General features: G+C 48.8%; 1 protein-coding gene across 1 annotated transcript in view; it reads left to right on the forward strand.

Moving 5' to 3' along the window:
• The window catches only part of LOC120915602 (opioid-binding protein/cell adhesion molecule homolog), a 491,565-nt gene that overhangs the window by 264,867 nt on the left and 210,999 nt on the right, over positions 1 to 15,699 (forward strand). Inside the window, exon 2 of the mRNA XM_040326256.1 lies at positions 11,237 to 11,321. Coding sequence (XP_040182190.1) covers positions 11,237 to 11,321 — 85 coding nt within the window. The remainder of the gene's footprint in view (positions 1 to 11,236; positions 11,322 to 15,699) is intronic.

Here is a 15,699-nt window from a genome sequence, read left to right on the forward strand (position 1 = left end):
TCATATAGCAGGGGCAACTTTTACGCGTCGCAAATGCTACGGAAACGACGTAAATTCACTGCGTCGACCGCACGTACCTTCGGGAATCTCGCGTAAATAGCTAATTTTCATAGACGACGGGGAAAACGACGTCGGCGACACCTAGCGGCGGGAAAAAAAATTGCATCTAAGATCTGACAGCGTAAGAGCCTTACACCTGTCAGATCTAATGGATATCTATGCGTAACTGATTCTAAGAATCAGTCGCATAGATACGCCAGGCCAGATTAGGACTTACGACGGCGCAAATGGCGTTGCGCCGTCGTAAGCCTTTTAAGAATCTAACATTTTTTTTTTATTATTGACTATTGACAGGTCCCCAGCTACTGTCAGCTCATGTCATTGCATCATTATATCATCAGCTTATGTCTTTGCTTAGGTCAGCCGTAGTCAGCTCACGGTGCTGTCTGTGTATAGTTCATGCAAGGAGGTGATGGAGGAGGCCGGCTGTGCTTTATTGGTGTCAGAGTGCAATAAATTACTTCTAATCCAGTGTTAAGGTGTCACCAGTATTGGGATGTATATGGAATTATATCTGAATTTGTGGGATTATCTGACAGAGCCCTGTACACATTGCTTTTTGTACATTGCTCTGTCCTGCACTGTCGGTTCCTGTACTAATGGGGTGACTTTGGGTGCTACTGAAGATTCCTACAGAGGGTTAATCTGAGAATCGAAGTCTCCCCGCTGCTGTTATCCCTCATTGCGCTCTGTCACTACAGCACAACTGCTCATCATTGCGAAGCTCAGGCTATGCGCTATTCACTCCCTGACCTCTGATCTGAGAGTGACAAGAGAGAGCAGAAGACAGGCAACAATAGAGATTGCCTATATATATATGAGAGACAGAGATAGACAGACATAGCACACTGTCAGTATTTCGAGACCACTCTATTGTACCAAAACACATCAGACCCACATTATATAGAGGCCACTGTACTGTGGGAGCACCAAAACACACCAGACCCACATTATATAGAGGCCACGGTACTGTGGGAGCACCAAAACACACCAGACCCACATTATATAGAGGCCACTGTACTGTGGGAGCACCAAAACACACCAGACCCACATTATATAGAGGCCACGGTACTGTGGGAGCACCAAAACACACCAGACCCACATTATATAGAGGCCACTGTACTGTGGGAGCACCAAAACACACCAGACCCAAGTTATATAGAGGCCACTGTACTGTGGGAGCACCAAAACACACCAGGCCCCCTGTATACAGAGATTGCTCTACTACTGTGACAGCACCAACATACACCAGACTGTCTGCATATATAGACCCCTACATTGTGACATCATCAATACATACCAGACTGTCTGCATATAAAGACCGCCTCCATTGTGACATCACCAACACATACCAGACTGTCTGTATTTAGGGCCACTGTTATAAATCATGGGGCCCCTTCAGCCTATCTGACAGGGCCCCCTTCAGCCCCCTCTTCACCCCAGCCCTGGCCTCTCTCCAGCCCATGCCAGACAAATCGGACACCTGACACTTTTTTGGGAACCAGTGTCACCAATACAGTGCTATAAATATGCACTGTCACTGTACTAATGACACTGGCTGGGAAGAGGTTAACATCAGGGGAGATCAAAGGGTTAAATATGGCCCTAACAAGTGTTTTCTTTCTGTGTGGAGGAAGTGATTTTACTAAAGGAAGGCATAGAACTCTGCCCCTGCTTTGCAGGAACACAGGATCAATGTATTCCATACTGACAGAATGGCAATCTGTCTTGTTTACATAGACAGACTGCCATTCTGCCTGTGTACAGAACGATCGGCGGGTACTGGCAGACATTGAGTCCGCCAGACCCATTGATTGGTTCTGATACCTGGAAATGCAGATCATACATATACAGTATGGGGCAGATCCACAAAAGAATTACGCCGGCGTATCTATTGATACGCCGCGTAATTTCAAAGTTCCCGCGTCGTATCTTTGTTTAGTATCCACAAAACAAGATACGACGGCATCTGGGATCGATCCGACAGTCGTACGTCTCAGTACGCCGTCGGATCTTAGGTGCATGTTTTCGGCGGCCGCTAGGTGGCGTTTCCGTCGAATTCCGCGTCGAGTATGCAAATTAGCTAGTTACGGCGATCCACGAACGTACGTCCGGCCGGCGCATTTTTTTACGCCGTTTGCGTTCGGCTTTTTCCGGCGAATAGTTACCCATGCTATATGGTGGCGTACTCAATGTTAAGTATGGCCGTCGTTCCCGCTGTTCCCGTTGTTTGCGTAAGTCGTTTGCGAATAGGGATTTGCGTAGAATGACGTCACCGTCGTAAGCATTGGCTTGTTCCGGTTTAATTTCGAGCATACGCACTGGGATACCCCCACGGACGGCGCATGCGTCGTTAAAAAAAAACGTTGTTTACGTCGGGTAACGACGTATTTACATAAAACACGCCCCCATTACATCCATTACATCCCATTACATCCATTTGAACACTACGCCGCCGTAACTTACGGCGCAAATTTTTTGTGGATTCGGGAAAAAAAATTAAGTTACGGCGGCGTAGTGTATCTTAGATACGCTGCGCCCGGCGGAAATATGCGCCGAGGTACGTGAATCTGCCCCTATATATATATATATATATATATTTGCAGACTGCCCCATAGCAGATTTACTGCTACAGGGAGGTCGCTTTGCGCAGGATCATGTGTGTATATATATATATATACGTGATCCTGCTATAGGGCAGTATGAAAATAGTTAAGATCATCAGCATTATAATCCAAAGGTAGCCGGCACTCTATCATGGCTCTGGCTGGCACTGTCAGTGTGTCACATAACATGGCTGTTGGGCGCTGACCTTGTTAACGTATGATCAATAAGTTAACAAGGTCAGAACCCAGCAGCCATGTTATATGACACACTGATAGTGCCAGCCAGAGCCACGATAGAGTCCCTGTGTGTTATGATACTATCCATTCCATAATGGGCTGCAGACAGTGCAATGTAGTATATTCACCCCCAAGCACACCTGTGCTGAAGGCAGAGCCTCGCTCTCCACCCCAGGCCCCACTACTGAGTGGGGAGCGGAACTGAGCGGAGAAAGATCACTCCTCCAGGGAAGGCAAGGAGGTAGGCAGGGGGCAGACCGGCCAAGACTTGAACCTAGCCACAAGAATAGGTGGAGCAGGCGCGGAACAGACATGCTCCCAAAACTGAAGAAATAGTCCCTCCACTCCCACCAGCACATCCTCGGAGAGGGGCCCTGAAAATGGAAAAGAGAGCGTCAGAGCTTCATAAAGGCATTTATTTTCTATTATGCCCAGACTGCCTTAGAGATTGCCCAGGCCCCCCCCCCCCCCTGCTGAGCTGAGGATGCCGTGCGCGATACAACAGGGCTGGTTGTACTGGCTTATCAGCGGCCCTGTCTGTATATATAGACCACTCTATTGTCACATCGCCAACACATACCACACTGTATACTATACAGCAGTGGTTCTCAACCTCTCTAGTGCTGTGACCCCTTGATAAAATTTCCCAAGCTGTTGGGACCCCTAACGGTAGAATTTTCTTAGCGTGAGTTGTCAGCACCCATGGCAAGACAAGTAATTTGCGCCCCTAACCCTCGGACATTTAGGGCTCCCTGAGTCCCTTCCACTCGTACCGTATTAAAACCCCTTCTGGTAAATTTTAGGATGTTCCACTCTCTTTATGTTCTCCTTTCTTTCCCTTTTATATCTCTATCTTAATTTATTTTTTATTCCCCCATCCCCTCTCTCTAGCTGTCTTTCCTTTTCTTTCTCTTATTTTTTCTCTCCCTCTCCCTTCCATGCATTCTCTATTTTTGCCTTCTCTTACTCGTTGGGGGGAGTTGGGATGAGTGGCAGTGCTGGCGGGGAGTTCTGATCGGCCAACTTGGGTGCTCTTGATCAAGATCACCTGCTGACCTGAGAACTGTAGTGGGGACTTTAAATGGCAACTCTAATCACAGGTAGTGTTACCCACTGTGTCTCCAGCTCTGTAGTGTCTTGCAGCAGTGACCCCCATGCTAAAATCAGAAGATAGGGTCTCCTCCAGCCCCTCATACTTCACATTTCTCACCAGTCAGCTGACCTCTAGTCTCTGCCTGCCCCACAGCCATGTCGTGAACTGAATGGGCGGCCACAGGCTCCAGGAACTGCCCTGCTGGGCATCTGCGAAAAGGCTGTGAGTGCTGCGGGCTTCAGAAACAGACCAGGATTTGGTGACCCCTAGCAAATTGTCATTTGACCCCCAGGTTGAGAACCACTGCTATAGAATGATCACTCTATTGTGATAGCAGCAACACACACCAGTGACCAGACCGCCCATATATAGAAGCCACTCTATTGTGACATCACCAACACATACCACACTGTATACTATAGAGCAGGGATATGCAATTAGCGGACCTCCAGCTGTTGCAGAACTACAATTCCCATGAGGCATAACAAGACTCTGACAGCCACAAGCATGACATCCAGAGGCAGAGGCATGATGGGACTTTTAGTTTTGAAACAGCTGGAGGTCCGCTAATTGCATATCCCTGCTCTAGAGCAACACACACCAGACCACCAGACCACTGATATATAGAGTCCACTCTATTGTGACATCACCAACACATACCTTACCTGACTGTCTGTATATAGTACTTACATAGTAAGTCAGGTTGAAAAAAGACACAAGTCCATCCAGTTCAACCACAAAAAAAAAATAAACAAACAAAATAAAAAACACAGTACAATCCTATACACCCAACTCCATACCCACAGTTGATCCAGAGGAAGGCAAAAAAAAAACAGCAAAGCATGAGATCCAATTTGCTACAGCAGGGGAAAAAATTCCTTCCTGATCCCCCGAGAGGCGATCAGATTTACCCTGGATCAACTTTACCTACAAATCTTAGTACTCAGTTATATTCTGTACATTTAGGAAAGAATCCAGGCCTTTCTTAAAGCAATCTACTGAGCTGGCCAGAACCACCTCTGGAGGGAGTCTGTAGTATATAGAGAGCCCTGCATTGTGGGAGCACCAACACCCACCATACTGTATATATAGAGAGTGCCAACATACGTCAGACTGTATATATTATAGAACACTCTAATGTGAAAGCACCAACACACCCCAGACCACCTGTATATAGAGATACCTGAATTGTGAGAGCACCAACACACACCAGACCGCCTGTATATAGAGACTGCTGTATTGTGGGAGCACCTACATGTACTGGCCTGCCTGTATATAGAGACTGCTGTATTGTGGGAGCACCTACATGTACCGGACCGTCTGTATATAGAGACTGCTGTATTGTGGGAGTACCTACATGTACCAGACCGCCTGTATATAGAGACTGCTGTATTGTGGGAGCACCTACATGTACCGGACTGCCTGTATATAGAGACTGCTGTATTGTGGGAGTACCTACATGTAGCGGACCACCTGTATGGACTGCTGTATTGTGGGAGCACCTACCGTACATGTAGCAAACCACCTGTACTGTATATAGAGACTGCTGTATTGTTGGAGCACCTACATGTACCAGACCACCTGTATATAGAGACTGCTGTATTGTGGGAGCACCTACATGTAGCGGACCACTTGTATATAGAGACTGCTGTATTGTGGGAGCACCTACATGTACCAGACCACCTGTATATAGAGACTGCTGGATTGTGGGAGCACCTACATGTACCAGACTGCCTGTATATAGAGACTGCTGTATTGTGGGAGCACCTACATGTAGCGGACCACCTGTATATAGAGACTGCTGTATTGTGGGAGCACCTACATGTACCAGACCGCCTGTATATAGAGACTGCTGTATTGTGGGAGCACCTACATGTAGCGGACCACCTGTATATAGAGACTGCTGTATTGTAGGAGCACCTACATGTGCGGGACCACCTGTATATAGAGACTGCTGTATTGTGGGAGCACCTACATGTAGCGGACCACCTGTATATAGAGACTGCTGTATTGTAGGAGCACCTACATGTGCGGGACCACCTGTATATAGAGACTGCTGTATTGTGGGAGCACCTACATGTGCGGGACCACCTGTATATAGAGACTGCTGTATTGTGGGAGCACCTACATGTACCGGCCTGCCTGTATATAGAGACTGCTGTATTGTGGGAGCACCTACATGTACCGGCCTGCCTGTATATAGAGACTGCTGTATTGTGGGAGCACCTACATGTACCGGCCTGCCTGTATATAGAAACTGCTGTATTGTGGGAGCACCTACATGTACCAGACCGCCTGAGACTGCTGTATTGTGGGAGCACCTACATGTACCGGACCACCTGTATATAGAGACTGCTGTATTGTGGGAGCACCTACATGTACCAGACCGCCTGTATATAGAGACTGCTGTATTGTGGGAGCACCTACATGTGCGGGACCACCTGTATATAGAGACTGCTGTATTGTGGGAGCACCTACATGTGCGGGACCACCTGTATATAGAGACTGCTGTATTGTGGGAGCACCTACATGTACCAGACCACCTGTATATAGAGACTGCTGTATTGTGGGAGCACCTACATGTACCAGACCACCTGTATATAGAGACTGCTGTATTGTGGGAGCACCTACATGTACCAGACCACCTGTATATAGAGACTGCTGTATTGTGGGAGCACCTACATGTACCGGCCTGCCTGTATATAGAGACTGCTGTATTGTGGGAGCACCTACATGTACCGGCCTGCCTGTATATAGAAACTGCTGTATTGTGGGAGCACCTACATGTACCAGACCGCCTGAGACTGCTGTATTGTGGGAGCACCTACATGTACCGGCCTGCCTGTATATAGAGACTGCTGTATTGTGGGAGCACCTACATGTACCGGCCTGCCTGTATATAGAGACTGCTGTATTGTGGGAGCACCTACATGTAGCGGACCACCTGTATATAGAGACTGCTGTATTGTGGGAGCACCTACATGTACCAGACCGCCTGAGACTGCTGTATTGTGGGAGCACCTACATGTACCGGCCTGCCTGTATATAGAGACTGCTGTATTGTGGGAGCACCTACATGTAGCGGACCACCTGTATATAGAGACTGCTGTATTGTGGGAGCACCTACATGTACCAGACCGCCTGAGACTGCTGTATAGTGGGAGCACCTACATGTACCGGCCTGCCTGTATATAGAGACTGCTGTATTGTGGGAGCACCTACATGTACCGGCCTGCCTGTATATAGAGACTGCTGTATTGTGGGAGCACCTACATACAGAAGCCATGCCTGTGTTGGTGGGATATGTCCAGGCTAATGCAGTCCTGATCTCATTTCATTGTGAATGCTGTATTGGGGGAGGGGGTATTATAAAACAACTAATACCTGGAGTCAGTGGGCTTTATTTGAAGGATGGACTTGAAAAGAACACAAACTCCTTTAGAATAATACAAAATGTATATATAAGTATATAAAACACTGTATATAGGAACACTGGGATCTCACAGATTAAACTGTGTAACAAATTCCAACTGTGACAATGTTGCAAATATCAAATAAACGTCCAAACAAGTAAAAGTCTTTGTTTATTTTTTACTTTATTTATTTATGTATTTCTTTTTGCTCATTTTTTTACTTGTTTGGGCATTTATTTGATAATTGTAACATTGTCACAGTTGGAATTGGTTACACAGTTTTATCAGGGAGATCCCAGTGTTCTCATATACAGCGATATGTTGTGATTTGAATTCTTATCACACACAGTCTAAAAGGGTGGAGGAGACTTGGTGATCATTTTCAATATCTTTTTATTGTTTTATTAACATTTAGAAGAGACCAGCACCTGCTTTTGTGTTATTTGATACACATTTATTGTGTAACATGTACAGAGAGCTAAAAGAGAGGGGTAGATTCAGGTAGGGCTGAGCACTCTTACGGAGGCGCAGCGTACCGTTTTAACGCTACGCCTCCGTAAATTACTTGCGCTACGCTTCATTCACGAAGCAGTAGCTCCGTAATTTGCGCGGGCGCTCCGTAAAACTGGCCGGCGTAAGCGCGCGTGATTTAAATGATCCCGTAGGGGGCATGGATCATTTAAATTAGGCGCGTTCCCGCGCCGAACGTAGTGCGCATGCTCCGTCGGGAAACTTTTCCGACGTGCATTGCGGTAAATGACGTCGCAAGGACGTCATTTGTTTCAATGTGAACGTAAATGGCGTCCAGTGCCATTCACGATTCACTTACGCAAACGACGTAATTTTCAAAAATCGCGACGCGGGAACGACGGGTATACTTAGCATTGGCTGCTCCTGCTAATAGCATTAACAGCCTTACGCAGAAACCGACGAACGCAAACGACGTAAAATGCGAACGCCGGGCGCGCGTACGGTTTTGAATCGGCGTGAGTATGCAATTTGCATACTCTACGCTGACCACTACGGAACGCCACCTAGCGGCCAGCGTAAGAATGCAGCCTACGATACGACGGCATAAGAGCCTTATGCCAGTCATATCTTAGGCTGCAGTCAGCGTATCGAGCTTCCTGAATCAGGAGAAGTCGATACGCTGGCGCAACTAAGCAATTACGCTGCGTATCTATGGATACGCAGACGCAATTGCTTTCTGAATCTACCCCAGAGACTATAGCACTGTGTACAATGTACAGGGAGACTATAGCACTGTGTAAGATGTACAGGGAGACTATAGCACTGTGTATAATGTACAGGGAGACTATAGCACTGTGTAAGAGAGGGGGAGAGGGACTATGGTTCTTGTATAAGGGGCTCTGGCACTGTGTAACATGTACAAAGTGGAGATGGGATACGAAGAGCGGGGCACTATGTAAAGCACAAAGAATGAGGAAGGAGGAGGAGGATTCTGTAGGAGAAATCTCTGGCACTGTGTAGGGTATATAAAGAGTGGGGCACTATGTTGATGTAGTTGATGAGGATGGAAAGGATGAGGGAGGAGGAGGATGGGAGATAACTTTGGCACTGTGTAGGGCATGTGGGGCACTATGTAAGACACAGAGGATGGAGATGGGAGGGATGAGGATGGGAGATACTGGGGTAGGGTATATGGAGAGTGGGGCACTATGTAAGACACAGAGGATGGAGATGGGAGGGATGAGGATGGGAGATACTGGGGTAGGGTATATGGAGAGTGGGGCACTATGTAAGACACAGAGGATGGAGATGGGAAGGATGGGAGATAACTCTGGTACTGTGTAGGGTATGTGGGACACTATGTAAGACACAGAGGATGGAGATGGGAAGGATGAGGGAGGATGGGGGATGCCTCTGGCACTGTGTAGGGTATGTGGGGCACTATGTAAGACACAGAGGATGGAGATGGGAAGGATGGGAGAACTCTTGCACTGTGTAGGGTATGTGGGGCACTATGTAAGACACATAGGATGGAGATAGGAAGGATGGGAGATAACTCTGGCACTGTGTAGGGTATGTGGGGCACTATGTAAGACGTAGAGGATGGAGATGGGAAGGATGGGAGAACTCTGGCACTGTGTAGGGTATGTGATGTGGGGCACTATGTAAGACACAGAGGATGGAGATAGGAAGGATGGGAGAACTCTGGCACTGTGTAGGGTATGTGGGGCACTATGTAAGACACAGAGGATGGAGATGGGAGGGATGAGGATGGGAGATACTGGGGTAGGGTATATGGAGAGTGGGGCACTATGTAAGACACAGAGGATGGAGATGGGAAGAATGGGAGGTAACTTTGGCACTGTGTAGGGTATGCAGGGCACTATGTAAGACACAGAGGATGGAGATGGGAAGGATGGGAGAACTCTGGCACTGTGTAGGGTATGTGGGCACTATGTAAGACATAGAGGATGGAGATGGGAAGGATGGGAGAACTCTGGCACAGTGTAGGGTATGTGGGGCACTATGTAAGACGTAGAGGATGGAGATGGGAAGGATGGGAGAACTCTGGCACTGTGTAGGGTATGTGATGTGGGGCACTATGTAAGACACAGAGGATGGAGATAGGAAGGATGGGAGAACTCTGGCACTGTGTAGGGTATGTGGGGCACTATGTAAGACACAGAGGATGGAGATGGGAGGGATGAGGATGGGAGATACTGGGGTAGGGTATATGGAGAGTGGGGCACTATGTAAGACACAGAGGATGGAGATGGGAAGAATGGGAGGTAACTTTGGCACTGTGTAGGGTATGCAGGGCACTATGTAAGACACAGAGGATGGAGATGGGAAGGATGGGAGAACTCTGGCACTGTGTAGGGTATGTGGGCACTATGTAAGACATAGAGGATGGAGATGGGAAGGATGGGAGAACTCTGGCACAGTGTAGGGTATGTGGGGCACTATGTAAGACACAGAGGATGGAGATAGGAAGGATGGGAGATAACTCTGGCACTGTGTAGGGTATGTGGGGCACTATGTAAGACACAGAGGATGGAGATAGGAAGGATGGGAGATAACTCTGGCACTGTGTAGGGTATGTGGGGCACTATGTAAGACACAGAGGATGGAGATAGGAAGGATGGGAGATAACTCTGGCACTGTGTAGGGTATGTGGGGCACTATGTAAGACACAGAGGATGGAGATAGGAAGGATGGGAGATAACTCTGGCACTGTGTAGGGTATGTGGGGCACTATGTAAGACACAGAGGATGGAGATAGGAAGGATGGGAGATAACTCTGGCACTGTGTAGGGTATGTGGGGCACTATGTAAGACACAGAGGATGGAGATGGGAAGGATGGGAGAACTCTGGCACTGTGTAGGGTATGTGGGGCACTATGTAAGACACAGAGGATGGAGATGGGAAGGATGGGATAACTCTGGCACTGTGTAGGGTATGTGGGGCACTATGTAAGACACGGAGGATGGAGATGGGAAGGATGGGATAACTCTGGCACTGTGTAGGGTATGTGGGGCACTATGTAAGACACGGAGGATGGAGATGGGAAGGATGAGGGAGGAGGAGGAGATGTGATGGAGGGAGGATGGAAGGAAGGAGGGAAGAGGGAGGGAGGCAGCCGCTCGCAGACTGTATCACGCACAGTACTCTCTCCTTTATACACAGTGCCAGGCTGTGTGCCCCTGTGCTGGTGCCAGGCTGTGGACATGTAGCAGAGGGGGGCGCAGCCAGTCAGTCAGTGTTTGCGCTTTCTGTGCTCTTACAATGGGGGTTGCCCCCTGCTGGAGGTGGCTACTTGCCCTGGGTCTCAGACTGCTGTTTCTTGTGCCCGCAGGAGTGCCAGTCCGCAGCGGGGATGCTGGATTTTCCAAAGCCATGGACAACGTGACGGTGCGGCAAGGAGAGAGCGCCATCCTCAGGTAGGAGCCTGCTATTACCTGTGTGGTCGGGGGGTGTGTGCTGTGATCGGGGCTCATGCATGCTTCGATGTCCTCAGGTGGGAGCCTCCTATTACCTGTCTGGTCGGGGGGAGGGGGTGGGGTGTGCGCTGTGATCGTACAGATCGGTTGCTGTGCAGACTAATGAAGAGATAGTACGATGTGTATTGTATGGTGTGTGTATTCCCTGCAGATCAGTAGTAGCACTGCATGTCCCAGCATGCACTGTCATTGTTATGTGTGGGGGGGTCTCTGCCTTCTAATTCTGCTCCGATGCCAGTGCTCTTCTCCTACTTCTACACACTTCTACTAAGATGCTACCAGCAGTACCAACCCTATCATCAGGGGGCGCACTCAGCATTGCCATGCCCATCAGCAAGGGGTTTAGGGCGGTGCCATGGCCAGGGGGCGCACTGCATGCAATGCCAGCTCTATCCAGCAGGGGGCACACTCATCATTGCCATCCCCATCAGCAGTGGGGGCACTAAGGACAATGCCAATGCCATGGTGACAGGGCGCACTGCGAACAAAATCAGTTCTATCAGCAGGGGGCACACTCAGCATTGCCACCCCCGACAGCAGGGGCCCACTAAGGGCAATGCCAGTGCCATGGCCAGGTGGCACACTGTGAGCGATACCAACTCTATCAGCAGGGGGCGCACTCAGCATTGCCATCCCTATCAGCAGGAAGCACACTAAGGGCAATGCCAGTGTCATGGTCAGGGGCGCACTGCGAGCAATAGCTGCTGCATCACCAGGGGGTGCACTCAGCACTGTCATCACCATCAACAGAGTGCACACTAAAGGCAATGCCAGTGCCATGGCCAGGGGGCACACTGCGAGCAATAGCAGCGGCGTTAGCAGGGGGCACACTCAGCAACGCCAACTCTATCAGCAGGGGACCTAATAAGGGAAATGACAGCAGCAGGTGGCACACTGATAAAAATGCCAGCAGGGAGTGCACACAGCAATGCCAGCTTCATCAGCAGGGAGCACACAGCAAGCAATACCAGCTCAACCAAGAGAGGGCACACTGAAAGCAATGCCTTCTATATGCCAAAGGCCTACCCAGAGCAATGTCAAGTCCATCAGCAGTGGGTACAATGCAAGCAATACCAGCTCCTTCAGCAGGGGGGTGCACTCAGCAATACCTGCTATATCAGCATGACACCCACTAAGGCCAATGTCAGCTCCATCAGCAGGGGACTGCATGCAGTGTCAGCTCCATCAGCAGGGGGCGCACTCAGAGCAATGCCAGCTCTAGCAACAGCAGTCCCACTAAGGGCACTACAGCCCCATCAGCAAAGGGTGCACTAAGAGCAATGCCAGCTCTATCAGTCAGGGACCTACTCAGAGCAATACCAAGTCCATCAGCAGGGAGCGTAGGGCCTTGCAAGTTCCACCAGCAGGAGGCCCACTGATGGCAATGCCAGTTCCAACAGCAGAGGTGCAATGATTAGAATGTGCCAACTCCATCAGCAGGGGGATCACTGAGAACAATGCTAGGCAGATCATTAGGTGGCACACTGAGAGTACTGCCAGCTCCATTAGCAAAGGAGGGAACTCAGCAGGGGGCACACTGAGAGGAATCCCACTTTCATTAGCAAGGTATGCACTGACTGAGAGCATTATCAGCTTTAGCAGCAGGGGGTGCATTGAGAGGCTCCATCAGCAGGAGGGGTCCATTGATAAATATGGCACTTTCATCAGCAGGGGGCACACTGAAAGCGATGCCCCATACACCAGTAAGGAGTGCACTGAGAGCACTGCCACAAGTATGGACAAGGGGCACACAAACTGCAAACTGGATACTGATCATTACTCTGACAGGGGGGTCATATCAGAGTAATGCCATCTCCATTAGCAAGGGGTTCACTCAGAGCCATGCCAGCTTTAGCAGCAGGGGGCCCACTAACAACAATGCCAGCTCCTTTTTCATAGGGTGCACTAGGAGCAACACCAGCTTCATCAGCAAGGGGAGCACCAAGAGCAATTTCAGGTTCATCAGTAGAGAACATGCGTAAAGCAGTGCCAAGTACACCAGTGGGCGTGTACTGAAAGAACTAATGGGCACACACAGACACAGCAGTGTCAACTGCATCAGTGCGTGGGGCACACTGAGAGAAATGCCAACTGTATCAGTGGGGGGTGCACTCAGAGCAATGCCAACTCCATTAGCAGCAAGGGGTGTGCTAAATGCAACTCCAGTATATTTTACAGAGGGTGCACAGAGAGCAATGCCAGCTCCATCAGCAGAGAAACCACTAAGAGCAATGCCAGCTCCATCAGCAAGAGGAGCAGCAAGAGCAATTCCAGGTTCACCAGTAGGGGGTGCAGTATGAGCAATGCCAGATACATCAGTCCTGATAAAGGCTTCTTAAAGCGCAGTAATTGCATGGCAGCCCAGCAGGAACTGTGTCACATCTGGTACAACTGCAATACCTAAAAAAAAAATGGTTGCCATGTGTTACCACACTCTGCATTATAGCATCATATAACATAATTTGTCTGACCTTCTCTGATCTCCTCTCCTACCCTTCCCTGTTTCCCAATCTTCTCTTTCCCCTGTTATCCCTTATCCACAGTTAGCCTCCTCTCCCATCTTCCCTCTTTTCTGCTCCTCTGCTTTTATCTACACTTACCCTCCTGTTCTCCCCCTGTACTCCTCTCCATTTCTGTCCTCTCCTTCCACCCTTCCCTCTCTCTTTCCATTCTTCCCTCCCCATCTATCGTTCCTCACCAGTCTTTGCAGCTTCTCCCTAGTCTCTCTTCTCTTTCCCCTCCTTTCCTATACTCTTCTCTCCTCTTCCTGCCCCTTATTTTTCCCCTGCTTCCCTCTTCTCTCTTTCGGTTCCTCTGTCCTTCTCTCTCCTTCTGTGTTTTCAGCCCTTCCACCCCTCTCTTTAATTTTCCTTACTCCTCTTCTGTTCCTCTCTTCTGTTTCCCTCTCTTCCGTCTCTTTTCCACTTTTCCTCTTTTACCTTTTCCACTTCTTCTCCTCTTCCCTCTTCTCCTCTCCTCACCCATCCTCTCTTCACTTTTCTCTCATTACCTCTCCCCTCTTTGCTTCTTCATCAGTCTTTTCCAATCCTCTCCCTTTCTCTTACTTTTTCTCCCCCCCTAATATTCCCTTCCTTGCTTTTCTTCTTCTTCTGTCTCACTTCCCCACTTCTACTCTCCTGTCCTCTCCTCTCTTCCACTTCTTTCCTGTTCCCTTCTCCCTGTCTTTACTCTCCTGCCTTCTCCTCCATTCCTTTTATCTCCTATCCTCTCCTCTTTTCCTCTTCTCTCCCATCCACTTCTCCCTTGCTCTACTCTCCTGTCTTCTCCTCTCCTGTCCTCTCCTCTCTACCTTTACTCTCCTGCCCTCCCTTCTCTTTCTCTTCTCTCCTATCCTTTCTTCTTTTCCTCTACTCTGCTGTCCTATCTTTTTTTTCATCTGTTCTCCTGTCCTTGCCTCTCTTTCTCTACTCTCCTGTCCTCTCCACTCTTTCTCTAACACTCCTGTCTTCTCCTTCCTTCCTCTGTTCTCCTCTCCTCTATTTCTCTACTCGCTTGTCCTGTACACTCTTCCTCTGCTCTTCCTCTGCACTTCTCCCTTGCTCTACTCTCTGTCTTCTCCTCTCCTGCCCTCCATTCTCTTTCTCTACTCTCCTTGTCCTATTCTTTCTTCTTTTCCTCTACTCTCCTTTCCTATATTTTTTTTTATCTGTTCTCCTGTCCTCTCCACTCTTTCTCTACACTCCTGTCTTCTCCTTCCTTCATCTGTTTTCCTCTCCTCTATTTCTCTACTCGCTTGTCCTGTACACTCTTCCTCTGCTCTCCTTTCCTCTCCTGTCTTTATATACTTTTTTCCCCGCCAAAATTCCTCTACTGTTCTGTAATTTTCTCTCTTTCTCTACTCTCCTATCCTCTCCCCTCTTACTCTAATCTCCTGTCTTCTCTTTCCTTCCTCTGTTCTCCTCTCCTCTCTTTCTTTACCCTCTTGTCCTCTCACCTCTTCTCTCCTATCCGCTCCGGTCTTTATCTACGTATTTCCTTGCCCCACTTCTTCTACTCTCCTAGGAGTCCTTTGCTCTCTTTCTCTACTCATCTATCCTCGTATTTCTTCCCCTTCTCTCCTTACCTCTATTCTTTTACACTTCAGTCCCCACCTCTCTTCCTCTACGCTCTTGGCATTTCCTTATTTCCTCTACTCTCCTGTCCTTTCATTCCTTCCTCTACTCTCCTGTCCCCTTCTCTACTCTCCTGTCCTTTCATTCCTTCCTCTACTCCCCTGTCCTTTCATTCCTTCCTCTACTCTCCTGTCCTTTCATTCCTTCCTCTACTCTCCTGTCCCCTTCTCTACTCTCCTGTCCTT

This window comes from Rana temporaria, chromosome 10 (genome assembly GCF_905171775.1).
Source record: "Rana temporaria chromosome 10, aRanTem1.1, whole genome shotgun sequence".
Lineage (NCBI taxonomy): Eukaryota > Metazoa > Chordata > Amphibia > Anura > Ranidae > Rana > Rana temporaria.